Here is a 26,287-nt window from a genome sequence, read left to right as displayed (position 1 = left end):
AAACATATTTTTATATTATTTTATCTAAATATAATTAGTAAATAATAATATTTTTATATACAATATCCAACATAAAAGGTGAAAACTCAGGTGAAGTCGACTTCACGTGAAGTTGATATTTGAGAGCCGTTAGATGAAAATTTAGTCAAATCAATCAAATTATCTAACGGTTCTCAAGTATCAACTTTACGAAAATCGAGTGCACCTGAGTTTCTACCAACATAAAATTACTCTATTTTAAAAAAAATTCATAAGAACTCACTCTCAAGTAAGGCATTCACTCTCTCGATCTGCCCATCGGTTTGAGGATGGAAGCTTGTTGAGAAATGAAGCTCCGACCCAAGGAGTTTGAACAGCTCTGTCCATAGTCGTCCTGTGAAGCGTGGATCTCGATCACTAATGATGCTTTTAGGCAATCCCCAGTACTTCACCACATTCTTGAAGAATAGTCGTGCTGCTTCCTCTGCAGTGCAGTCAGTAGGGGCAGATATAAAGGTAGCATACTTCGAAAATCGATCCACTACCACGAGAATAGATCCAAACCCCTCAGACCTATCCTACCACAACTCTCTAAATGTTTCTAGATTATTCCATATCACTCTTTATACTTCTATATACATCTACACTCTTCTAGAATACTCTATGACCTTCCAGAGTCTTCTAGAACCTTCTAGGGTATTCCGGGACCTTCTAAGACATTCTAGAACGTTCCGGAACCATCTAGAGTATTCTCAAACACTCCAGAAAACTATTCAAACACTGTTAAATCTAACCTTCTAAAATTTTCCGTGACACAAGTCTTTCTACAAAAAAAAAAAAAATAGCGGGATTAATTTTTGAATTTTGTTTGGTTATTTAACTCTTTTTAAAGGCACACGTAGTCACGTACTCACGTAGCACGCGAAAAGAAATAGGAATCGGAAATAGTCAAGTTAGTTCCAAGTTTGTGAAGCTAAACCTTTTCGCCGTCGTGGCCGCCGCTAACCTCCCTTTAAGTTGTTATGGAGCAGCCACATGATTATTACGAGAGGAAGAGGATGCCTTTAACAGTCACCATACACGCCTCAAAACGGCTGCTGTCTTCGACGGTAACGCAATCGCAGCCGCTGCCGTTACTTCCGGATGAACTCATCAGAGAAATCTTGCTGAGGCTTCCGGCGAGATCGCTGCTTCGGTTACGGAAAGTATGTAGTTCATGGAAAACCCTAATTTCCATCCCTCAATTCGCCAAAGACCATCTTCAACATTCAACCGCTGCGGATCCAAGTTTGAGTGGGCCACGAGTTGCTTATCATCATAGTTGCCACTACGAATTCGGAGATTTCTCCTTACGCTCCTTGGTCGAGAACCCTTCCAAACCTACCGAAATCGTTCTTTTGGAGGAGAGACTTAACCACGTAGTTATTGGCTCTTGCAATGGATTGCTGTGCTTTTATGATGTTGTTGGCATCAACATCTTTGTCAGGTTGTGGAATCCCTGTACTGGATTATTGACAACCCCATCGGTGGAACGTGGGGATTTCTTAACGGTTTTCGGCTTCGGCTATGATCATGTGAACGACAAGTACAAGCTTTTTGCGATTGTAAATCACATGGGGTATCATACAACCAAAATTCATACATTTTGCCGCAACCCTTCCAAGAGAGCCATTCAAGGTATCCCATTTAGCAGCATAAAGGGTGATCGTAAAGGGGTATTTGTGCCTGGCACCGCTACCCTTAACTGGATCCTGGATTGCTTGGTTTTTTCCCTTGACTTGGTGAAGGAGACTTTTAGTGAGTTTTCCCTTCCCGTCAGTGATCCGAATGATAAAACCTTCAACTTCCCAGGGTTATGTGAGCTGAGGAACTGCCTTGCATATTGTTTTAATCATGAGAAAACTCATTGGTTTGTGTGGATCATGAAGGAGTATGGAGTGCCTAAATCTTGGACTAAATTGGCCATCATCCCCTGCCTTCCGCGTCTAACTGATTATCATTTACGGCCATTGTATATCTGGGGAAACAATATTCTTGTGGCGGTTGCATCAAGTTTAAGGATAGTTCTGTATAATTTGGATAATGGTAGCTTTGAATTTCCTGTATTGAAACCTACTCCTTCAATAGGATTGTTCGTCTTTGTTTATCAAGAAAGCTTAGTTTCACCACCATATCCTGGCCTTCCAAGTAGCTCTTTCAGTTAATCAAACCCTAACGGACAAGCTGTCTTCTGAATAATGGTTTGATTCTAGTCAACTCCTATGCCTTCTTTATGAGTTTTGACTTTTGAGAATTTATCTCTTCTTATTGCTTTGCTAATTTAGTGATTATTTATCTAGTTTTTTACAAAATTATACTACCTGTTATGATTATTGCCAATTTCATATTCACATGCCCAGGCTGGATTTGTAGGATTAACCATCATTTACTAGTGTTCCTTTGCGCTTACAGTAAATTTATGCTTGTGATGAAGATCTGACCTTAGATTCAAATCTATTATTTTAGGGTAAAATTAAGGGGAAGAGAATGTAATATGTAATTTAATGCGTACCATTTCCTTTTAATTTTGTTGTTTTTGGATCCAAAACTGGATGCTTTACCCGTTGAACCAGATGAAATATGCTGATAATTGGTGTATAAATGATTCATACCATAGTATTGGCATCTTCAAATTATGGATTCATGGTCATAGATGATTCTTTTATGACTAAACAAAATCAAAATTGATACATTTTTATTGTTTATTTCTTGTGATAAATAAATGATTACCAGCTTTCAGTGATCAACATACTAGGCAGTGGGAAAAATGATATATTGATATATTTATTTTCTCTCTTGGTGGTCAAAGAAATAATATGAACTTCTGAGGTTCCAACCTGGTGATATAAGTTATCTGTTATTGATGAGTATTAAAAAATTAGAGCTTAAAACAAATGGAAGAGTTGATACGAGATTTTAACAAACAAAACGAAAAGCCATGTCACAAGGAAAAAGAGCTTTTATGTTCTTAATTATCTAGATATCCCTTGTAGTTCTAGACCCTATTTTATGACTAACAGTCGCATTTGTCATGTTTTTTGCCAACACTCATTTTTTTATATTAGCCCTCTAACATTGCTGGGGAATAATTATTTAGAAACTTTCATCGACTAACAAACTTAACCAACTCGTCTTGTCAAAGAATAATATGAACTTCTAAGAAATTAACCTGATGACTTAAGTTATTTATTATTCATGAATATTAAAGCGATATATTTTTATTAATATATCACATAGTTTGTTTTCCCCGCCTAATCATAGAGATATGTATTGTCATTTCAAAATCCTGCAGTTATGTGTGCTGAGGAACTTCTTTGCAATTTGTTGTGAACATAGAACTCATTGCTCTGTGTGGTTGATGAAGGAGTATGGAGTGTTTGAATCTTGGACTAAATTGGCCATGATCCCACAGTACCTTGGCATACACATTATTCCTCTGTATCTTTGGGAAAATGATGTTCTTCATGGGACTGCTGCTCCCTATTCAAGAATAATTAGGAATAACTTAAACTATGGTAACTTTAAGTTCCCTGTCATTGATAGCCACAGGGATGACATGATGAAAGTTTCTCCTTTGTCTAAGCTCTCCATCGCGGCGAAGCGATTCCATATTTATCATGAAAGCTTGGTTTCACCATCACACTGTGGTCTTGTAAGTAGCACATCTGAAATGTGTTGGATCAAAGTCATCAAAAACCCATGTCTACAATTTCTTCCAAGTGAATTCCTCTATTGGTAAAGGCTTTCCCGGGCTATTTAGTTTCTAGCTATTGTAGTTGAATGATTTATTTAGTTTTTTCAAACTTGGTGTAGGGCTGCAAAACTATACTTTCTGTCCATGATTATTTTTGAACAAGCTAAGCATTCTTATCAAGATCAGATCCTAGGCAACTCCGATGGCTATTAGCTATGCACGCACTTCTTTATTTTGTGATCATTCAAGATATGATATGTTGAAAACCTCACTGATGATAATGACTTTGGTTATGATGTTGGATTAAACTTTTTGTTTATTTTTAGTGTTTTTATTTTTACTATTAAAAATTTACTAAACACACTAAAAAAAACAGAAATAATCTTCTAAAAAAAGATTTTTTTTATCAATTTAATGACGTCCAAACAAACACTAAAATTTTATTAAACACATTAAAAAAAAAGATCTTTTTATATCAACTTAACATTTAATAAACACTTAATAATACGGGGTTGGAAAAGTTAAGTTCATTGTATAAATTTTAAAATCGTCTTATAAAAAAGTGGATGCATAAATTGGACTTCAAAATTCATATAGAGCATAAACAACCAATTTTAAGATTTGATTCTTAAATAGATAGATTTTTTTTTTCTTTTAAATACAGAGGTTAAAGAGATAGTGAGATATATTTTTGAATCTCTGTTTTCAAAACTCAATACGCACGCGTTGGCGTTATATCGCGGGAAAGGAACCGGAAGAAATAAATAGCACCGAGCTTTCGTGAGGCAACGTTTTTGCGCCATCGCCATTCGCCCCCAACCTCCGCCGATATCCAAATAGCGTTAATCTCCCCTTCAAGTAGTTATGACGCAGCCTACTTATTATGAGAAGAGGAACAGGAAGCGTTTGAGAGTCACCAGAAACCGCCTGAAACGGCTGCTGCCTTCAACGGGAACCTCATTGGGGCCGCTTTCAGTCCTTCCTGATGAACTCATCAGAGAAATATTGCTGAGGCTTCCGGCGAGGTCGCTGCTTAGGTTTCAGAGTGTGTGCAATTCATGGAGAACCTTAATTTCCAGCTCCCAGTTTGCCAAGGACCATGTTCGTTCAATCGCGGCTGATCCAAGTTTTAGCCATCCACGAGTTGTTTATCATGGTTTTTGGTTCTACAGATACAAAAGATTCGGAGATTTCTCGGTACAATCCTTGTTCGAGAACCCTTCCCAACCTACTGAAGTCGTTCGCTTCGCGGGAAAAAGTAGCCACGAAATTATTGGCTCTTGCAACGGATTGTTGTGCTTGCAAGACAATGTCATGGGTAACTGTATCATGCTGTGGAATCCCTGTATTGGATTGACATCCCAACCGCTGGAAATTCGGGGTTTCATAGGAGTTTGTGGCTTCGGATATGATCATGTGAATGACGAGTATAAGTTTGTTGCGGTTGTTGATCAGAAACATAAACAAGAACCGCTTAGATTTGAAACCAGAATTTATACATTTTGTCCAAACTCTTCAAAGAGAATCATTCAAGATACCGCGTTTAAAAGGATAATTGGTGATGGTAAAGGGGTATTTGTGCCTGGCACCGCCACTCTTAATTGGATTCATTGGCATGGCTTGGTTCTTTCCCTTGACTTGGTGAAGGAGACTTGTAGTGAGTTTTCTCTGCCCCTCAACCTCAAGGCTCCGGAAAATAAATCCTTCGTCTTTCCACACTTATGTATGCTGAAGAACTGCCTTGCATTTTGTTGCAGCCATGAGAAAACTCATTGGTCTGTGTGGCTGCTGAAGGAATATGGAATGCCTCAATCTTGGACTAGATTAGCCACCATCCACTGCCACCACTCACTGCTTACTGGTGCTGCGTTACACCCATTATATATCCGGGGAAATACTCTTCTTATGGCAGTGGCATCAACTTCAAAGATAGTTTTGTATAACTTGGATGATGGCCGCTTAGAATTTCCTCTACTGAAACCTACTCCTGCAGATGTCCCAATGGGATTGTGGTTCTATATTTATCATGAAAGCTTAGTTTCACCATCATATCGTTGCCTTCGAAGTAGCTCGTCCCAAATTTGGTTTATCAAACCCTAGTGTACAATCTCTCTTCTAAATGCTTTGATTCTTGCCAACTAATTCTTGTGATTATTCTTTCTGTTATTTCAAATTCATATGCCCAGGCTAGATTTGTAGGAATATAATGTATTGCACTTACTGTTACTGTATAATTATGTTTTTCTGTATTGTGTATGGTATTCTTTTCGGCTATGTGAGGTGGTTTCTGAGTTCTCTTTGTCATCTCATTTATTTTTTTACTATTTATTTGCTATAGTTTAGCAATGTTTGTGTATCTGATTTTAATTTTTTTGTATTATTTTCAGATACAAAAGGAGCTGAGCAACTTCCGGTGAAGTAGGGACGGCTAAGCAAAGATGGGGAATTCTGAAATAACAATGTTGTTACAGAAGATGGGTTTTATACAAATACTTGTATCATAAGGGAAATATGTTGATTATTGTTCATTAGAAAAAACTCTCTCATTACTCTGCTGATACAGTTTAAAGTATAAACTTGTTGATGTTATTAGTATGTGCTAAGTTATTGCCTTAAGAGTGAGTTTATTTCAGGCTTTTGATAGTTCTTTGTAGTTGTAAATGACTTGAAATTGATATGTTAAAATTAATTAGTCTAGGTTATTTTTTTATTTTTTGATGTCATTATTCAGATTCTTCTTGTTTGTTGGTGTTGTGATACTAATTTTGATTTTGTGGAACGGATTTGATACTGTTTTGAGTCTTTGATAATTGGTTACCAAGTTTTTGTAGAGGTTGAAGGTTATTAATTCAAGTTCTTTTGATACAAGAAAAAAGCAGGTTCATTTCTTTTCTTTTCTTTTCTTTGATATGAACTTTGGTTGTTGCTTCGGGATTAAGGTTGTCTTGCCATGTAATGTACTCTCTTGCTGCTAATCTTCATTCCTTGAGTCATGTACTCTCTTGCTTGAAAACCATCAAGCAGTGCTGCGCAGACAAGCATTTCCTTTGTACTTTGTAACTTGGATCCTTGAGATTCTATTGTCCTTGGATACCTTTTTGGGGTGGCTGGAGCATAACCCTTTATTTATTGAATTGAACAGGCAATAGGCTTGATAGAGACAGGGAAGGAATTGCAAGGACTTAACGCTCTAGATCTAAATAAACCATTGCACCTCACTTCGATGCTTATATCATTTAAGAGAGATGAAGCTTTGATCAAATAACACTAGTTTGTAATTTTGTACAGATAGAGTATAATAATAAATAATAACATTTTATAGCTTATAAAAAATTTTCAAAAGTAAAAATAATGCATCATAAGAGAAAAAATATTACAGAATGAAAGAATGAAAGAGTAATTGGTGAGTACGTTATGAAATACAGAAATAGTTAAAATAAAAAAAATAAGATTGTGTTTTTTAATAAATTAAAGTAATATTCTCTACTATATAATTGATGGTGTGTATATAATTATTAAATACTAAATTGCAATAAAAATATTTTTTTGTTTATTTATTATGTAAAAAATATATATTTTTTTAAAAAAAGATCTTTAAAAAAAATTATAAATTGTAGCTTTCTAAAAAGATGATGTTTTGTTTATTTTTAGTGCTTTTATTTTTAGCATTAAAAATTTACTAAACACATTAAAAAATAGAAAAAAATCTTTAAAAAAAAATCTTTTTATTGATTTAATACCGTCCAAACAAACACTAGAAAATAAAAAAATAAAATCTTTTTATATCAACTTAACAACATCTAATAAATACTTAATAATACAAATTAAGTTCATTGTATAAATTTTAAAATCGTCTAATAAAAAAGTGGATGCATAATTTGGACTTCAAAATTCATATAGAGCACAAACAACCAATTTTAAAATTTGATTCTCAAATAGATAGATTTTTATTTCTTTTAAATTCAGAGATTAAAGAGGTAATGAGATAATTTTTGAATCCCTATTTTATTTCACTCTCTTTTCAAAACTCAAAACGCACGCGTTGGCGTTATATCGCGGGAAAGGAACTGGAAGAAATAAATATCGCCGAGCTGCCAAGTTCGTGAGGCAACGTTTTCGCCACCGCGGCCATCGCCATTCGCCACCAACCTCCGCCGAAATCCAAATAGCGTTAACCTCCCCTTCAAGTAGTAATGACGCAGCCTAGGGATTATGAGAAGAGGAACAGGAAGCGTTTGAGAGTCAGCAGAAACCGTCTGAAACGGCTGCTGCCTTCAACGGTAACGCTATCGGAGCCGCTTTCAGTCCTTCCGGATGAACTCATCAGAGAAATATTGCTGAGGCTTCAATCTTGGACTAGATTAGCCACCATCCACTGCCACTCACTGCTTACTGATACTGAGTTACACCCATTATATATCCGGGGAAATACTCTTCTTATGGCGGCTTAGAATTTCCTCTACTGAAACCTACTCCTTTAGATGTCTCAATGGAATTGTGGTTCTATATTTATCATGAAAGCTTAGTTTCACCATCATATCGTTGCCTTCGAAGTAGCTCATCCCAAATCTGGCTTATCAAACCTTAGTGTATAATCTCTCTTCTAAATGCTTTGACTCTTGTCAACTGATTCTTGTGATTATTCTCTGTTATTTCAAATTCACATGCCCAAACTAGATTTGTAGGAATATAATGTACAAAGTGTCCCATTGCCCTTACTGTATAATTTATGTTTTCTGTTATTTCAAAATGACGTATTGATGCATTTTTTTCTCATGTGTTTAAAAAAATAATGTGAACTTCTGATATACCAATCTGGTGACATTTGTTATTGATGAGTATTAACACAAGAATTTTCATGGACAAAATTGGAGCTTAAAAGAAATAAAGAAACAAATAAATAGAGAGTTTAAACGAGACTATTAACAATAAGTCATGTCATAGCGAAAAAAAAATTGTATGCCTTAATTATCTGAATACCGCTTGTAATCCTTGTCCTTGGAGTCTTTTGTATGTATTTCTTTGAAATAACACTATTGTGTTTTTTGTAATTTAAAATAAGCATCGATAATGTGAATGCCAATTTGACATTTACTTCAATAATATGTCCCCCACTAATAATGTAAACATAATCAAATATAATTTTAATTGGCATAAATTCTTTGAACAAAAATCATCAATTCATGTGCACATTAGAGAAGCGCATAGTCAAACAGAAACACACTTGAGAGAGAAAAGGGGTATTTTGATCAATGTTACCACATACTAAAATATTCCATAAATCATGAAGAATTTGTGAAAGGCATAAGGGGAAGACTATTATAAACAACTAAAAATAAGAAAATGAGGGAAGTTGAGGAACATGCTGCCGCTTCACATTTCCATTTTCTTCAGAATGTGACGAAAAATAATCACACAATTTCATCAATTCAGCAGCACATTACTGCTCCAACATTTCAGGTTCTTGAGCTCAGGTGCCTGCTACCATTATATCTCACAACAAGATACACAAAAGTAATCTCTAAACCAAATTATGCTGGCCATGTCGAATGAACCGGTTTCACTAACTCAAACCCAAGCAACAGCCATTCCAACATTTTGAAATTAAAATTATGAGATGTATTTATCCTGCTGCTCTTGAAGTAGCCTGGCTGATGACTTAGCGTCCAAGTATAGCGAACAAACTTCATCAAGATCCCCCTAGAAAATTTCACAGTGACACATAAAAACCACCAATTAGTCGAAGGGTGTAGAAAACGGACGACTTCGAAGCACTTAATATCTACTTTTATAGTTACCTTGCAGATGCTGTCTCGGCCATTCATTTTTGATACAACGCTGGCAGGTGATAGAAGTTGAACAGCATGCCTAAAAGGCCACAGTTATTAAATAATATACGAAAGAAAAGCACGATTGCCAAAGAGAAAAATGTAGGAAGCGCACCTTAAAGATGTCCGTTGTCCAATTTCCCCGAGGAATGCTAAACTTTCCTCATCAACAACCAGCTCCTCTACTTGAGCACGAATAGCTAGAATCTGAACCAAAGGTAATAAAACCATAGGCTAGAACAATATGTTCAAAATATAATGGCTTCAACATATTGAAAAGCNGGACCATACGTTTGTGTTCGAATGATTACCAACCTATCCAAGAGGTCAACAGGTATGCCATGAGGGCTGGTCATGTCGGTCCCTCTGTATAGAGAACAGATAAGTTAACGTCATATTTCACCATAAGAGTGATAAATACAGAACCATTATCTAACTGCTAATCAATATGATCACCAAATATGCAAGGAACTATTATGCCTCAATAGATCATGAATTAAAAGACGAGGTAAATTGAGATACTCAAAATCCAAGAACATCGAGTGTCCTATAACGTACAAAGAGATCCAAAAGCACTAGTTAACATACATCCACAGAAGTTTACATTTCATTTTTCCCCTCCTCAATCACATGTACCAGAGTCATATGGCAACCAATTAAACTCAATATCAAGTAAAGAACTTGGAACACTTGTTCATAAAATAAAGAACTATAACACTGCCAACTACAGTAATGACACGTGAAATCGACTCACAGTTTTTGCATTTCGCTCGTTTAATTTCAAAAAATCTTCAAAAGCAACATTTGTTTCGTACCTCACATTGCATATCCCTCTGTTTGTAGCAAAAATTACTATTGGAGAGAGCGAGCTCTCTAAAGCACGATTCAAATAGGAAAAGCATTCCATATCTAGCATGTGCACCTGGTCAGAAGCATTAAGAAAAAGATTAACTACAAGCAATAGAAATGAGAGATTAAGAAAGTAATATATCCAACAACTAAGTCACCTCATCAATAAATAGAACTCCAGGGACAAGCTCTGCTACACCTTCATCAATATATCGGTTGACAACCTATCACAAATAGAATAATAACAGTAAACATACAAGTTAACCTCTTGGCATTGAGACTTTTTGCTTGCATTCATAGGTATTTTAGTTAGTAGTCACCAATTTCCATTTATGGTTGAAAATAATTGAGAAAATTGCTAAGAAAAATATCCCTTTTCATTTTTCATGAAAAATAACTACATTTATAAGATTGAAATTGCAAGAAGAAAAAGCTTACCTTTTAGAACATTCATATAAATAAAAAAGGAAAAAAAATATAAGCGCAGATGACATGATTTGACAATACCTTGTTAATTTCTTGTCTCAGCTTGTCAGTGATTTCTGTTTTCCTAGGTTTCATCATCTGTCCCATAAGAGACAGAATATCTTGCCCACCTTGAGGTCGTGCATTGGCAGCATCCAGATCATGTAGCGTTACATCCTTTAGGGGGAAACAAAATTCCAAATCACAAGAAACTATTACCATCAAGCCAGTGTATCAAACACAATCTTACTGGGTCTGAGCATCTAGATGTGTTCCTTTGCAAAACTTATCCAAATGATTTTTTTAGTGTTACAAAAACCAATGAGATCAAAGCATTTATGTCATCTGAATTGAAATCTATAAGAGAATTTGTACCCCAAAAATACAAAGGAATTATGCTTATAATCTATCCTTCCATGGACCCATCTTGATAATAATAATGGGAGTTCAAGTACAATGATAAATCACAAAACTAGCAAATCTTGAGAGGAAGGAGTGCGTAAATATAAAATTCAAGTCTTCAAATCCAGTACCTGAACAATCTCTTTTTTCTTGTGAACCTCTCCCTTAGGAAGTGGGACATACTCTTCTGCTTCAAGGTCAAACTCTGTAGCGAAAGCATCACTTCGGCCCACCCTTTTCACAGCTCCACTATTTGCTTCGATGTATATAACATCTCCAACAGCTACCTGTACATTGTGTCACAAATCCCAAATAAACACCTCTAAATTCTGATTGCTTTACACAACTAGTACTGAGACAGATAACAAGAGAAATACCATGGAAATAGAGAACTCACCTTTTCCTTAATCAAGGCATCATATATGGTGGGGTCCAACTTCAGTTGCTTGGTTCCTTTCACAGTTTTCAATCCAATTATTACATGGCTTATACTTTTACCATAACCGCCTGTTACACTCTCAGTTTCTTCAGGGGAGAGCTCGGTTACCTTGTACCAACAACACATCACAACTTGATATTAATGACAATGATATAGGGAGAGAAAAATCGACAACAACCCCTTCATAATTTAAACAAGTCAATCACAAATGAACAATAAACCACACATTGGAGTGGGATAAATATTTAGTGAAAAAATTCATTCTTTTCCTAGATAAAATCTTCTCTCACTAACATTTTGACTGCAAACTATTTTTACTACAACATTAGGAAAATCACAAAAAATATATTCTCACCTCTCCTTCATAAACTTCCTTGTTTTCCTTGATACGCAGACCAATAGCCCGTCGAAAATTCTCCATCAGAACCTCTGTCTTCTTTACCTCGGACGAGTATACTTCTGAGCCAACCATAGGGCAAAATGGAACCTGAAGTGTACAACAAATAAATTTTACTAATATATCAACAATAAGAACAACCACTCACAACACAAAATAAAAAATAAATTATAAAAATATAGTAAGGGAAACCTTGGTTCCAAGCTCTTGACTTATCCCTAGTGCCAATGCAGTCTTGCCGGTACCGGGTGGACCGGCAAGGAGGAGTGCCCTGCCAGCCATCTTCTTCTGCCTTATCATGTCAACCACAAGGCCACATGCTTCTCTTGCCTCTGCTTGTCCCACAAAACCAGAAGCAAAAGGCAATGCTCTTCCACTAGCCTAAACAATATTAATCACTTTAAGTCTCTCAATTAATGCATACATAACTTCAATGTCCAAAAATGCTGGGTTTTAAGTTGTTGGGTAGTGCAATATGCTAAAAAAGGGTTTCAAAATACTAGAACAATCATGCATAAAAATTGAAACCCGTTTAACAAAAGAGCAAAAAGGTTGAAACTTTGCAGTGAGCTGGAAACAAAGTAACAAAGATTAAAACTTGCTAAGAGGAATAAATAGTCACGCGTGTGAATATATATAAGAGACTAAAAGGCGCAGAAGAAAAAGAAGAGGGTGGAAAAGGTAGAAAATGAGAACCTCAAGGCCTAAGCCTTTGATGTGAGTATGAGTAGCAACGCGTTGCTTCTTGGTAGTTGACTGAACCTCTTCTATTCTCATCTTCTCCATGTTCTCTCTGATTCTCTTTTGCAGAAGAAGAGTGTTGCAGGCGAAAGAAAATGGAGACGAAAATTGTACTTTGAAGACGCGGCCACAGGCAAACAGAGAGCATGCATTCCAGGAAATCATAAATGGGCTTTGGACCTTGGGCTTGGTCCTTGGGCCACACTAGGCCTGGACTCTTTATGTGTTCTTTCATTGTTTAGGTTCTTAATTTGGTTCTGTTCTTCATATTTATTCTCAATCCGATCCACAAAGTTAAAATAAATTAAAAATAATATTTTAAATCAATTTTAAAAAAAAATTAGTCAGACAATTTAATTACTAAATCAGACTAAATTTTCAAACTGGTCTTTGAAATTCATGTCGTACACTAAAATTGTCCCTGAGATTCTAATTGCACTAATTATGTCCCTTAGATTGAAAAAATTGCACTATATTAATCTCTGACCCGTTTTTCGTTAACAATGCGCTGACGTGGACTTTTAGCGACACGTGTCACCTCATAGTTTGGCTACGTATAACGGTACGATGACGTGTTGGTCACACATGGCATGCTGACACGGATGGTTATGCCACTTGTCACAATACTATTTTGCCACGTGTTTGATTATGCCACATGTCACAATGTTATTTGTCCACGTGTCATCTACTGTGTCATCGTTATATATGCACCAAATTGGTCCCTTACTTTACACCAAATGACTCATTTTAGTCTCTGAAATTGAATGTCGTGCACCAAATTAGTCTCTTCATTAGTTTTTTTTTTTTTATAAATTCAAAATTTTTAATATCTTTGAATACACCAATTTTAATTTTATCTTTTCACAAATTATTTAAATACAAGTACTTACAATAATATTTTTTAATACAAACTTTTTAATATTTAACACCTTAATAAATATTTTAAAAATACTTGATAAGGCACTTATTAACTAATATAAATTCATTATTCCCATCCGTTTTAAGAATGTTCGATTCTCCATATAATTGACTTCTCACTAAACTAATAAGATAGATTTATAGTTTCGATTATAATAATTCATTTTATCTATAACTTAGTTAGGCAGCCTTTCCATATATTACACTATTAATTAATATAAGCACTTATTGTAACCATGGGTTGAACAATATTAAAACATATACAAATAAACACAAGAGGCAGTAATAAAATTTTGGATTTAGCTAACATGTGCTCTAATGATACAAGTTAAAATTATTAATTAAAAAATTTATTATAAAAAATTGTATAATAAAAAATATAATTAAAATCAATGTATCAAAAAATATTGAGAATTTTAAATTTAAAAAAAAATGAGAACAAAGTGATAAAAGAACTAATTTAGTGCACGACATTCAATTCCAGGAACTAAAATGAGTCATTTGATGCATATGTAATGAATTAATGATACATAGTGTCACATGTGAACAAACAACATTGTGACCACGTGGTATAACCATCAACGTCAACATGTCACGTGTCGCTAACCGATACGTCATCATACCGTTATACGTGGCAAAACCATGATGTGACACATGTTCCCAAAGGTCCACATCAGCACGTCGTTAACGAAAAACGGATCAGAAACTAATTTGGTACAATTTTTCCAATATTAGGAACGTAATTGGTGCAATTGAAATTTCATGAACAATTTTAGTGCATGACGTCAATCTCATGACCACTTTGAAGATTTAGTCACTAAATCCATTTTTAATCTTTTATTTCATTAGATATATTAATCTTTACATCAAATTTAATAAAAAGTTAGACAAATTAGACTTTGTCATTATTTAATAAAAGATATAACTATCTTTAAAAAATTTTAAATTTCTAAAATCGATCCTTATATATAGACGAGTAATTTGATGTGAAAACTGATTTGTTTAAGAAAATAAAAGTTTGAAAACTGATTTAGTAATTAAAATTTGTTATGAACTAAAATGTTTGACTAAATTTCTTAGAAATTAATTTGGAATATTACTCAAAATAAAATAGAAGCTTGTGATGCTCATATCTTTAAAAAAAATGATCTTCTTTCTGAAACAGTAATGCTCTTTTTAGTGATCATAGTTTCCGAATTGAATACAAAAAAGGATCTATGTTAAATTATTTACAGGTTCCAAGCATAGTAAATGCCAAAATGGAGTAAACCATTTTCCCATCATGAAAAATGTTGTTAAGTATCATAAATCAACAGCAACTGAAAGGCACTTCTCTTTTTTTCCCTCCTCACCATGTACAACACAATGTTGGCAAACGAAAGAACTGCAACAAGGGCATGCCATCTAAAATCACATCTACCTGGGTATGTATGTATGCACACCAAACCAGGCACTTCATTTCAGTCCAACTTTCATGTATGCCAATCAGTACCTACCTACGTTTGTTCCTAGGGGAAAATGGTGCTGCCAGATTTGAATTGAAGCCTCAAACCAACAAAAAATTTCTCGGTAAAAAATTAAATTATCGACAGCGCTCTTCAAATCCAGAAACATGCCGCAGGCTTGCTTGAATCCTCATTCAACAACGTGTAAGCTGCAAAACCTGCCAGTTCACTTTGACCTTTTTTCTATATCATATTATTTATATACCCAAAAATGGCAGGCCTGTTAGATCAATAGATCATGTAAGAACATTCTGTTCCGATTATGTATCCCACCGGAATTTGTGGACTGTCCAAAAACAACCTGCCAGCCTTATGCCAGTCCTTCAATGGCAAGGAGGGGTCATACAGAAATTGCTTTCCAGGCGTGGTTTGACCCTAACCAATGTCGTTAAATTCTGGGAATGATGTGCAATCATCAAGATCTGAGATTAAACCAGCTACATAATCATGCGGGACTGCTCCAAAACTCTCCGTTTCATCAAATGAATTTTCCACGTCGAGGACAAAGGGCAGACTGCTACTAGGCAAATCATCAACTACAATGTCATCCATAGTGGATGCTGCATTGAGATCAAATCTCAGATCTTTAAGTGATGGCATTGAGAGGAATGAAGGATCAGTCTGTTGGTGATTTGTCTCACTAGGATCAGTGAAGGCTCTTTTAGACTTTGACTTAGAAGGCTTAGCAGTGTCAGTGTTAGAAAACTTCTGCTTTCCCAATGATTGTATCCTGGACCCAGGTTTGGATCTTGTATCATTTGTTGGAAATGCTGACGAAGCCCATGCTGAACTGTCTTCCTTACATGCTCTTGCTGCCTCCCTGAAGCAGAAAAAAGAGAAGATATATAAACAGTTATGCAGCAGTAACAGAAAAAAAAACTTGGAAAAAGAAGTCTTATCATTTTGTGACAGCTTGACAAAGACAGAACAAATCACTAACATTGTTTGCAACTATTAGTATTGAGGACAACCATGAACAATAGACAACAACGAAGAAGATTTATTTGATGTATAAGAAAAATATGATTGAAGGCGGCCATATATTCTATGATTGATTTCTATGCATTGAATAGAATTTTGAGATAAATGCCAAATAATAATGAGTAACTATCCTTATGCACCAAAAAAGAGAGGTAAGAAACACAACACTACACATTGCAGTGAAAAGTCAAACCATAAACCAAAAACAAACAAAATCTTTTGTCTTGAGTTACCTGAAACGATTCTCAGCAATAGAAGTAAAGACTCTAAAGTGACCATCTTCTCCTGTTTGCTTATTTACAGATGGCAACAGTTCTGTATCTTGTATTGATAAATTTATAACAGATGGAAATGAAGGCAAGGCATCACTCTCCTCTTTCTGGAACTCCAGTGTTATATCCATCTGATCTGTACTCACTTGCATGGGTTTGTCTTCACTGCAGTTAGAGAGTAAGGTTTGGTCACTCTCTTGCCTACCTCTGGTGTCATCAAGTGCAGAAGCTACTAACTTCTTGCACTGGGCCGAATTACTGAATGTCATCCTTTCAGAGGATTTCTTCAAGGAATTCTGTGAATGCTGGCCAACAGAACTAAAGAAACTCTTATCAAAACAGAGACCATTAGAGGTAGCTGATGGATTTTGCCTTCGGTCAGCATGTGATGAAAGCTTCCAGATACAAGAAAGCAGTGCATAAAAGTGCTTCTGCAGTAGTAATTCCCTATTGGGTTGCACAGAAGCAACATCTAACAACATGCGAATGTTCTCCTGCCAAAGTATATCTTAAGTGAGAAAAAAGTTTTACTTTGCAATATACTCCAAGTAAAGATGAGAATACATAGATGAGGTCCACAAACTGACAAGAAAATATTATAAGAAAATGTGGAGATAAAAATAGGCATGTAAAAGTTATCAGTCCAACCTCTGTAACTTTAAGAAGGGCTTTTCCAGAACCAGCATTGTTTGTCTTCTCATTATTTGTGGCATCCACCGAGTATAAGACATATTTCTGGAATAGTTCTCTAAACCTCTCACAGCAATGGACAGGATGACGATATCTTCCCCGATATGCCCCACCAGCAGTCATGCCATAAAGCGTTTCGCTAACCAAACTCCAGTTAGAACCATATTCATGAACAACTGCACATAATACTGCATCTTCCTGAGGTAACCAAGTATCTGCTGGTGGGATACAATCTTTGGACCAAAGATTTCCCTTTTTCACTTTTTCTGGTTTTATCATCAAGATCCATTTCACTGGCATTGGAGTGATGGATATTTTCCCTCCCATCTTATTTCTGCTTGACGTTTTCTGTTCATTCTCAACCAGAGTCTCTGCATTTTCATCATGCATAACTAATAAGTTGGAATCTAAATCTGAAGCAAAAACATCAGGAAGATCCCTCTTGGATTTTTTTGACTTCTTTGATCTCTTTTCTTCCTCACCATCACTTGTAAATTTAGGTTTCTTCCGTTTTTTCTGCATAGCTGAATTTGGGGATACAAGAGCAAGACTACTGACAACATCATCATCTATAGTCATTGGCTCTGCCTGTGGCTCTTCTTTTACAGGTCTCGTGCCAGAGTTTAGAGATCCTTTCTTCAGAGATTTAAACTTTGCTTTCTTGGGTTTCTTTTTCGGTTTGGGCTTTGAATCACCAGGAGTCCTGATGAAAAATGAAAAGTAAGAGCAATCAGATGTACGTTCATATTTATGGCATTACCTTATTTTTCATGCACACCTCAACTTATATTTTGAAGTTTCACAATTGAAGATAGAAAAAAAGATCAAAATTAAGATAACTTTTCAAACCAGGACAAAACCCACAGCATCCACAGGGAACATAGTTCATAGAATAATGCAATATTTACTAGATGTAGAAACTAGCACAGATCTTTCTTTGAATACCAGTAAGGTGGATAACAAAATATAACGAAAGCCTAGTGCTGCCTTACTTTTTAGAATTTTCTTCCTCAGCTTCCGCTTTCTGTTTAGCTTCATATTCTAGTTCCTCCATCAACTACAAAAACACAAAATCAAACATGTTTATTGATATGCAAAAAGATGACAAGAAAAAGAAATCCAAAATTCGTCCAACCCACCTGATGTTGAGCCAAGGTCTCTACTTGCTGTCGATATGCCTCAGTTGCAAAATCAGCATCCCATTCTAATATAACAGGGAATGTTCAGTCTAGAAACTAAATATCTTCTTAAGTTTCAATATTTGTTATAAGCAATTGATCAATTAATCATCAACCATACTCAACTTCAAATTCAACAAAAATTAATTTTACAAATTAGTAAAAGAGTTCAGGTATGATGCACATACAAAGGAACATGATCTACATGTCATTTATAATATATGTCAACTAAACTCTGCAAGAAATACGTTATTTGGATAAAGTCATGAGTTAAACATATTTTCATGGGGTCTAATCGATGACATTCATTATATTCTAAGGATAATAAACAATGACAATATCAAATTTCAGGAAGCAAAGGGAATAATGGGGCACATACTTTCATATACAAGAGGTTCCTCATCTTCATCAATTTCAGCTTCCATCTCCTCCTTATACCTTTCAATGCGATCCAACTCCCATTCCGTGTCCTCAATCCTGACTTCAGATTCCAAGGCTGTTTTATCTATAACTGGATCCCAAAGCTCCAGAAAACGAATGGCATAACGATCTATAGGACGCAACTTATTCTCAAAGGCAGAGATAGCTTGCCCAGCTGCAGCCATCTGTTTTACATCGGCCAACATGTCAACGTCGTCTTCTTTTAAAGAAACAGTGGCCATTGCATCTTCCTTGGGATCTCCATTTGACATTACTGCATTCTGTTTACTTAAGTTGGACACAGATTCACCAAACTCAGCAGGCTCATCATCCTTCATATCATCTTCATTTCCATACTCATCCTCTTCAAGTCTCCCAATGGCTTCTTCTGTAAACTCCTGGTTGTCAACAGCATCTTCCTCCTCAACTTTCTTTAATGCATTATAATCTGCTTCATCTTCCACACATTTTAATGCAGCCTCTAGGTCTGCATTAGTTACAGACACTTCCCCATTGTTCTGGGATTTCTCCAGCATATTTTTAATCTGAAGTGTTCTATGGCCTGAAAATAGTTCCATAGGATCAAGCTTCTTGAAGAACTCAGTGTTATAACCCCCACTTTGAATTACAAGATTGTCAAGAGCACGCTTCTGATTTGCTTTCTTTAAGATATTTTCCTCAATGGTGCTTTCACTAATCAATCTGTAGATATGAACTTCACGTGTCTGACCAATTCTGTGGCAACGATCCTGAGCCTGTTGATCCATAGCTGGATTCCAGTCACTATCGTAAAAAATAACAGTGTCAGCTCCAACTAGGTTGATACCAACACCCCCACTACGGGTTGACAAGATAAAAAGAAAATATTTGGGGTTAGTGTTAAAGCGCTGCATTAAGGTCTGCCTCTCTTCTGGTTGAGTTGATCCATCTAATCTCATGTAAGTGTAACCATACAAATTAATGAATGCTTCCAGCACATCAAGCATCTTTGTCATCTGGGTAAATATCAGAGCACGGTGACCTTCTGATTTTAATTTCCTCAACAATATTGCGAGTTCTTGCAATTTCCCGCAGTCAAATTGTATCAGACGCCTATCTGGGAAATACACTTGCCTACGAACAACTGCAGGCCTGATTGGTGACAGTAATGGTGACAGAACTTCAGAGCATTTCTGCTTGTAAGATGGATGCAGAAACACAGTTGCCCCACTTCTGCTGCACCAGCAAACTGGAGAGGGTGCTCGTGCTGCTGGAATGGCAAACATGAAACTTTCAACCACATCAGTCATCCTCTGAAATCGTTCGACTGGTGATAGAACAATGTCGGCCAGCTTTGATGAGTACAAATATGAAACAGGGTTTTCCTTAACTTGATGAATATCATATACAGGATGCTTTAGAGTAACAAGATTCCTTAGGCTTGTGGAGTAGATGGGTTTTCTTTTACACCTCAAGGAGTTCCACCATGCAATAGCTGCTGCACGTTCCTTCGCCTCTTTCAACCTCTCTTCCCAAATTGCTTTGCGGATCTCTTCAAAAATGTTTGTTCCTTGTAGCTTTTTTCGACATTTTGACCAAGGCTTAATTACCTCCAGGTCACCCTTATCAGTGCGTTCCATGATTAAACTAGAAGGGGTCTCAATGGCTTGCACTTCATCACTCTCCCAAGAAGTCATGCTATATTCAAGATGAGTAAATAGGAGGCCTAAGCCTTTTAGGTCTACTATTGAAAAGGGATTAGGAAAAAGCATGGAGCAAATAGAAGAACTTAATTGAACATCAATACCCGACATGTCAAAGGAACTGACAATAGGACGACCCTCAAATAGGTCAGGATGATTGCAAACCTTACGAAGTTGCATTATAATACTAATCATCCCAAAAAAGTTGGCACTTGCAAGAGTAGCTTGGGTCTCTGAACTAGCAATGAAGTCTTCATATAAATTACGCTGCCGCTTTGACAGTCTACAGTATATGACATGCTCATGTTTCGATGGAAGTTGCTTTTCCACATCTCGCTTCAACCGGCGGAGTAAGAATGGACGAAGAACATTATGCAGGCGATCAACAACCTCCTTGTTAACTTTCTCCTCTCCCTCTACCATCCCAGATATAGGATTGCAAAACCAATCCTTAAACTCTTGATGAGATTGGAAGACATGTGGCATCAAAAAATGCATGAGAGACCACAGCTCCATGAGATCATTCTGCAATGGTGTGCCAGTCAAGAGAATACGCCGTTTTGAGTTGAAATTCAAGAGTGTTTGCCATCTCTGTGACTTCCAGTTTTTAATGAGATGAGCTTCATCTAAGATCAAGTATTTCCACTTTTTGCGCTTAAAAACTTTGGAATCCTGAATGACTAATCTATAGGTTGTTATGCACACATGAAATGAGTTTGGTTTCAACCATCCTTGTCTTTTATGTTTCCGCTCCTTTGCACTCCCAAAGTAAGTTAAAATTTTGAAAGCAGGACACCATTTCAGAAATTCAGTCTCCCAGTTAAGCATCACACTAGTTGGCACCACGATTAGATGTGGACCCCATATTCCCTTTTCACAAGCAAGATGAGCAAGCAAAGCTATAGTCATAATTGTTTTGCCAAGCCCCATTTCATCGGCCAAAATTCCATTCAGTCTCTTTTCATACATTGTGACAAGCCAATCTAATCCAATGTGTTGGTACTCGCGAAGAGAGTACTTCAGTAGAAAAGGGAACTTTGTACGCACTTTAGTTGTAGAGAAGGTGATTCCAGTTGGTTGAGCTGATCTTGCTGCAGCAGCTGCGTCAGATATATTATACTCGCCTTCTCCTTTTTCTGAAGTTTCATGAGGTACTTCCCATTCTTTTTCCTGAGGTTGAACAGCAGGAAGGTTCTCAGACTTGATATCTTCTTCCATAGGGACAGCAACATCCTTCTGTCCAGAATCTTCATTGCTTGAAGAGTCCTCATGGTGCTCAGATAAAGGAGAAGCATAATCAGATTCATCCCCATGTCCATCATCACTCAGGTCCTAATAAACAGAGAAGAATAGAAATCAATGTTTTTGCACGAATGGGTTAAATCATAAGTAAAAACAAATGATATTACTGCCTACCTTTTTATACCTTGCAAGTAGTTCCTCAATAGGCATGTCACTCTCCTTTTGCAATAATGCAATCTACAACCAATTGCTTCGTCATAAGGACTAGCATAATAAAGACATTTAAAATGAAAAATATGTATAAGGCCCCATAATCTAAACATGCATCTACAAAGCAAATAAACATAGAATGCAAATTTCTGTTCAGCAATAATCTGGGAAGAAAGATAAGCAGTCTAGCTCAAACCTCATCATTGGGATCAATGATATCTACTTTTTCCAATTTTTCCTCCTCGGATAAGGTTGTTTCATCATCCTGATCAGTGAAATCAAGCAAAGACTCAAATTGCCAATCATGAATCAACCAACCAAGAAACGAAAAAGAGCAAATACAAGTACACAATAGTCAACAGTGCCTAAAACTAGAAACTGCCATACCCAACAAAATAGTTGACTTCAAACTGTCAAAACAAGGAGTACATATTGATACAGAACAATACACAGACATAACTTCAAAATTTTGTTTGAAATGAGCTCAGTATATATTAACATATAAAACTGTTTTGAAAAATGATAGCAATATATCTTGATATTTTTACCTGCCTCATTGAGGATCAAAACAAATAGAAACAAATAAGTGGAAATGATACTTTATGGTTATTATATTTGTGTCCTCAAATTTGATTTACCTTGTCCTCTGTTGTTTGCAAGAAGTCACCATCATCCTGCCAATATTTCAGGTAAATCAGGAAGGAACATTGTAAGCTATGAAGTTAACAGCTGAATGTCAATAAATCACAGGAATAGAAGGTGTGAAAAATGGGGAGGCGTGGAGCACATACCAATGATGAATCCAAAGGATTTCATTGATTGCATCCAACATAATACAGGCACATTTGATCAAGGATGATAACAGTAAATTGAAGGCAAAACCACATTGGTCACATTGGTCGAGACAACAAAGCATCACAGATATAAGTAAAGAAGGCCAGATATCTTAATAAAGGAAGTCAAGTTTAAAATTACTAAATGATATTCGTAGATCACAACCACAAAAAATACATTCAATTCAGAAATGGAGGAAATAAAACTTCCAGCACAAGAATTAAAGGTACACGTAAGCAATTTACTTTCATTACCAAAATCATGAAAGATAAAATATAAGTGATACACACAGAAGACCTTTATTGAAAGAAAATTAAATTTAATAGTGAGAATAGAAAGAATACATATGGAGAATAAATCTAAATGCAATCTCACCTCTTCATCAGTAAAGCCATGGGTAGTATCTTCATTAGCCATCTCACTAGAAACCTCCTTAATATTTTCAGATTGATTGTTTATCGGAATAGCAACATCACCATTGTTTACTGGAGTAGCTACGTCACCAACACTTTCTCCCTGTTAATAGAAAAGGAGAATTACGGTAAGTCCATAACTCACTTTGCTGCTGAAAGTGTTAAAACCAAACACATACACAGCGTCGACCAGGGTCCATGCCAGAGTCGCCTGTACCAGTTTCCTTGGTGCATAAAGCATCTCCATTTTCTGCAACATATTAATCATCTTCTGTGTCAGAAACAACAATATCCTGAACAAATTAGCAGTCACAAACACAATGCCAGTGCTTACCATCACTACTTCTAGCTATTTTATCACCATCTTCACTATGCTCTGGACTACTTTCTTGACTTGCAGATTCATCTAATAGATCATGAAAGGAAAGGTGTCATGAATGCTTCAACAGTAATTAAGCAACCTAAGTAGGTAACTTAAGCAGAGTTCACTACCACGATTTTCATTCAGAAAAGGTATATAATGACCATGCAAACCAGCACCTTCTACAACCCTTTCTTTTTATGATCTATGTTGGTCTCCCATATTAACAGATAGCATTTGAGAAGACTAACTGAACTTTCTTGAATAAAAAGACCATGATATAAATAAACAAAAACTTACCATTCCTGCCACCATAACGCTTGAGTAACTCCTCAATTGGAAGATCAATTTCATCATTCAAAGCTGCCAATTCCTCTTGTCTTTCTTCTTTGGTTATATGGGCCTCATCCTCCTCAAGGGTTTGCTCATCATCCTCCTAGAAACAGTACCTCCATTAGCATCAATATTAGTTTGGACCAATCTCATGCATTGAAACACAAGAAATAATTGGATAAAGGACACAGTAATCTTCAATTTCCACAAGAAACACATCATCAAGAAAACTCACAGATAAAAAGAACTGTACAGGACTATAATACATGGGAGAAACGCACTACATAGAAATTCTAAACATGAAGAAGGATTAAAAGTTATCAAGATAAAGATACAAACTGCAACGGTAGCACAAAACAGGGGAGACAAATAATCTTTAGATCATTTCTCTAAAAACAGGAACCTTTTCAGTGAGATGAAGAGAAGAAATTAGATATAAACAGAGATATTCTCTTTACTATTAGAAGGAAATAAGAAAAATGTGACCTAAGACCTTAAACCCTAATATCTTGGCTATTCACTGATTGTTCAACAAAGAAAATGAAATGACACCCCCCTGTACTGGAGTATCACTATCCGCATTATCCTGGAGTTATAGTTTTTTATTTATACACAACTTCCTATGGCAAACAAACAATATGCAGATCAGAGTGTAGATAGAACCAATAGTGCATCCTAATGTCCTACAAGGTATTCCATAACAAAACAATGCAACAAAACAGGTGGAAACTAATAATCTTTGAGTAGGTTCTCCAACAGCAATCACATTTCAAACTATATAATGTGGGTGTGTTTGGTCATGATGAACAAGAGAACAGTTCAAAATAAACATATCAAATCTAATAATCTTTATCTGGGTCAGGATGCAAAATCTCATAAGAATCATAAAACAAAAGAAACCAAAACAAAAGGAAAAAACAAAATACAGAATCTGAGTGCTTGGTGGTTATGGTGAACAGATCAAGAGAATAGCAATTGAAAAAAATAGACATACCGATTCATCATCAGATTGTACATCATATTCTTCATCATCATCAGGTGCATCCAACTGATGCTCTATTACAAATGAATCAAGTTAAGTTAGTAAAATAAGTGACAACCACTTACACCTTAACATACATGTCTTTTACCCACCAACATCAGCTTCCTCGGGTTCATTGATAATGTCTGTATCTATATCCTTGTATTGACTACTCATGTGATGCTCAGCAGAACTTTTCTCAACCGGTTTATAAGGATCCACAAGATTCTTTGCCAGCATTGACGAGTACCTGAAAATGAAACATATTAAAAGGAAAGACCAATGGTGTCAAGCCAACTTCCAATTGCTACCAAAAAAATAAAGAAGTATTTTTTAAACAAAAATAAAATGATAAATGTAGTAAAGTATCCACCTCTCAGTTTGCCCTAAAAGAAACTCAAGCTGTTTGTCAAGTGCCTTTTTCTTCTTCTCGTCAAGCTCCATTTGGTGCTTATAAAGAACCTAGAACAACAATAGATGGAAAGGACATCAAAATTATGAAAACTTATGCAAGTAATTCAGCAAATTTAATTTTAAAAAATGCATTACCAGCTTTTCTATTTTTGTCCAGAACTTCTTAACATCCTTAGAAATATTTAGCGCAACTTTCCGTAAGCGTTGCTCTTCTTCCTGTAAAATATTCCACCCTCATGACGCAGCAATACCAAAACATGAAAGAAAGTAAGAAAGAAAAACACATACAAACACTGATGCTTTCTATAACTGTAACTCTAAATAATACAATCACATCATTGGTAACCGCAGTATGTTATTAATTCCTTAAATTTACAAAAAGAAGAGACCAGAACCTTCATCTTCTTTTCACCTCTGGTAGCCTGATCTAACATGCCTTTGCTGGCTCTCAAAGCAACTTTCTTGGCCTGAGCTAGTTTCCATTTCCTCTCTGATTCAAAGTCCTACAAAACCGAAGTACAATAAGTAAAACCATCAGAACTGAAACAGTGAAACATTACTACATTTAAAAATAAAGAATTACAAAAAGAAGATAGAAGATTTTGAAGGTAAAAACAATAGATACCTTTGACAACCACACCATCTCTTCTAATACATGGTCCCAATGAGTTTTCGGTCGTCGAGGCTCCTTTGGAGCTTCAAGTGCCTGATACAGCAGAAGATGAGAAAAGAAAAATAGGAAAGAATGATTAAACTAAGTTTGAAACTGTTCTCGTCAAGCTGTAGGATGATTTCTTCTTCATCTTTTATACTGTTCTACAATGATTTATTTTCTTTCTTTCTCAAAACTCTTACATACTCTATTTCCTTTTTTGATGGCAGAATAATTTTATTTACATGAAGAGATACAATTACAAAAAGAAAGAAGGATAGGAAATCCTTGCAAACTAAAAAGACAAAACAAGCAACATCAATAACTA

General features: G+C 35.8%; 5 protein-coding genes across 8 annotated transcripts in view; 3 read left to right on the top strand and 2 right to left on the bottom strand.

The window, feature by feature from the left end:
- On the top strand, nucleotides 883-2,471 carry LOC107616525 (F-box/kelch-repeat protein At3g23880-like). Its single transcript, XM_021112292.1, has one exon. The coding sequence runs from the start codon at nucleotides 1,002-1,004 to the stop codon at nucleotides 2,181-2,183; it is 1,182 nt and encodes a 393-aa protein (XP_020967951.1). The 5' UTR covers nucleotides 883-1,001; the 3' UTR covers nucleotides 2,184-2,471.
- LOC107616528 lies at nucleotides 3,311-4,019 on the top strand. The gene is made up of 2 exons (XM_016318479.2): nucleotides 3,311-3,753; nucleotides 3,832-4,019. Exons 1-2 carry the CDS (start codon nucleotides 3,377-3,379, stop codon nucleotides 3,923-3,925), a joined length of 471 nt encoding a protein of 156 aa, XP_016173965.1. The 5' UTR covers nucleotides 3,311-3,376; the 3' UTR covers nucleotides 3,926-4,019.
- LOC107614841 (F-box/kelch-repeat protein At3g23880-like) lies at nucleotides 4,447-5,986 on the top strand. The gene has a single exon (XM_021112276.1). The coding sequence runs from the start codon at nucleotides 4,577-4,579 to the stop codon at nucleotides 5,810-5,812; it is 1,236 nt and encodes a 411-aa protein (XP_020967935.1). The 5' UTR covers nucleotides 4,447-4,576; the 3' UTR covers nucleotides 5,813-5,986.
- Nucleotides 8,847-12,987, bottom strand: LOC107614842 (ruvB-like protein 1; the record flags this gene model as incomplete). The annotated part of the gene is given in 12 exon segments (XM_021110528.1): nucleotides 8,847-9,412; nucleotides 9,511-9,580; nucleotides 9,656-9,747; nucleotides 9,823-9,906; nucleotides 10,356-10,462; nucleotides 10,548-10,613; nucleotides 10,897-11,031; nucleotides 11,388-11,543; nucleotides 11,654-11,803; nucleotides 12,051-12,182; nucleotides 12,285-12,473; nucleotides 12,789-12,987. Coding segments are annotated over 12 exon segments (1,361 nt in total), but the record flags the coding sequence as incomplete, so codon positions are not given.
- The window catches only part of LOC107617752 (protein PHOTOPERIOD-INDEPENDENT EARLY FLOWERING 1), a 14,966-nt gene continuing 3,565 nt past the window's right edge, over nucleotides 14,887-26,287 (bottom strand). Inside the window, exons 2-20 of one of the 4 annotated variants that reach the window (XM_016319601.2) lie at nucleotides 25,933-26,013; nucleotides 25,703-25,810; nucleotides 25,443-25,523; nucleotides 25,267-25,355; nucleotides 25,007-25,143; nucleotides 24,867-24,928; nucleotides 23,840-23,975; nucleotides 23,513-23,584; nucleotides 23,358-23,428; nucleotides 23,141-23,281; nucleotides 22,570-22,605; nucleotides 22,128-22,196; nucleotides 21,896-21,958; nucleotides 18,757-21,811; nucleotides 18,339-18,403; nucleotides 18,192-18,256; nucleotides 17,158-17,902; nucleotides 16,471-17,003; nucleotides 14,887-16,076 (exon numbers count right to left, since the gene is read on the bottom strand). In XM_016319601.2, coding sequence (XP_016175087.1) covers nucleotides 15,632-16,076; nucleotides 16,471-17,003; nucleotides 17,158-17,902; nucleotides 18,192-18,256; nucleotides 18,339-18,403; nucleotides 18,757-21,811; nucleotides 21,896-21,958; nucleotides 22,128-22,196; nucleotides 22,570-22,605; nucleotides 23,141-23,281; nucleotides 23,358-23,428; nucleotides 23,513-23,584; nucleotides 23,840-23,975; nucleotides 24,867-24,928; nucleotides 25,007-25,143; nucleotides 25,267-25,355; nucleotides 25,443-25,523; nucleotides 25,703-25,810; nucleotides 25,933-26,013 — 6,054 coding nt within the window. In that variant the 3' untranslated portion in view covers nucleotides 14,887-15,631. Of the gene's footprint in view, nucleotides 16,077-16,470; nucleotides 17,004-17,157; nucleotides 17,903-18,191; nucleotides 18,257-18,338; nucleotides 18,404-18,756; nucleotides 21,812-21,895; nucleotides 21,986-22,127; nucleotides 22,197-22,569; nucleotides 22,606-23,140; nucleotides 23,282-23,357; nucleotides 23,429-23,512; nucleotides 23,585-23,839; nucleotides 23,976-24,866; nucleotides 24,929-25,006; nucleotides 25,144-25,266; nucleotides 25,356-25,442; nucleotides 25,524-25,702; nucleotides 25,811-25,932; nucleotides 26,014-26,287 lie in introns of those variants that run through there. The other 3 variants (XM_016319602.2, XM_021110793.1, XM_021110794.1) reach the window with 3 other exon arrangements.

The sequence above is a fragment of the Arachis ipaensis genome, chromosome B09 (assembly GCF_000816755.2).
Source record: "Arachis ipaensis cultivar K30076 chromosome B09, Araip1.1, whole genome shotgun sequence".
NCBI lineage: Eukaryota > Viridiplantae > Streptophyta > Magnoliopsida > Fabales > Fabaceae > Arachis > Arachis ipaensis.
This window is presented reverse-complemented; position numbering and strand designations above follow the sequence as displayed.

Coding starts and splice junctions, on each gene's coding strand:
- LOC107616528 (XM_016318479.2), top strand. CDS start 3,377: ATGAAGGAGTATGGAGTGTTTGAATCTTGGACTAAATTGGCCATGATC. Junction 3,754..3,831: donor CCAAGTGAATTCCTCTATTG/GTAAAGGCTTTC, acceptor AACTTGGTGTAG/GGCTGCAAAACTATACTTTC.
- LOC107614841 (XM_021112276.1), top strand. CDS start 4,577: ATGACGCAGCCTACTTATTATGAGAAGAGGAACAGGAAGCGTTTGAGA.
- LOC107616525 (XM_021112292.1), top strand. CDS start 1,002: ATGGAGCAGCCACATGATTATTACGAGAGGAAGAGGATGCCTTTAACA.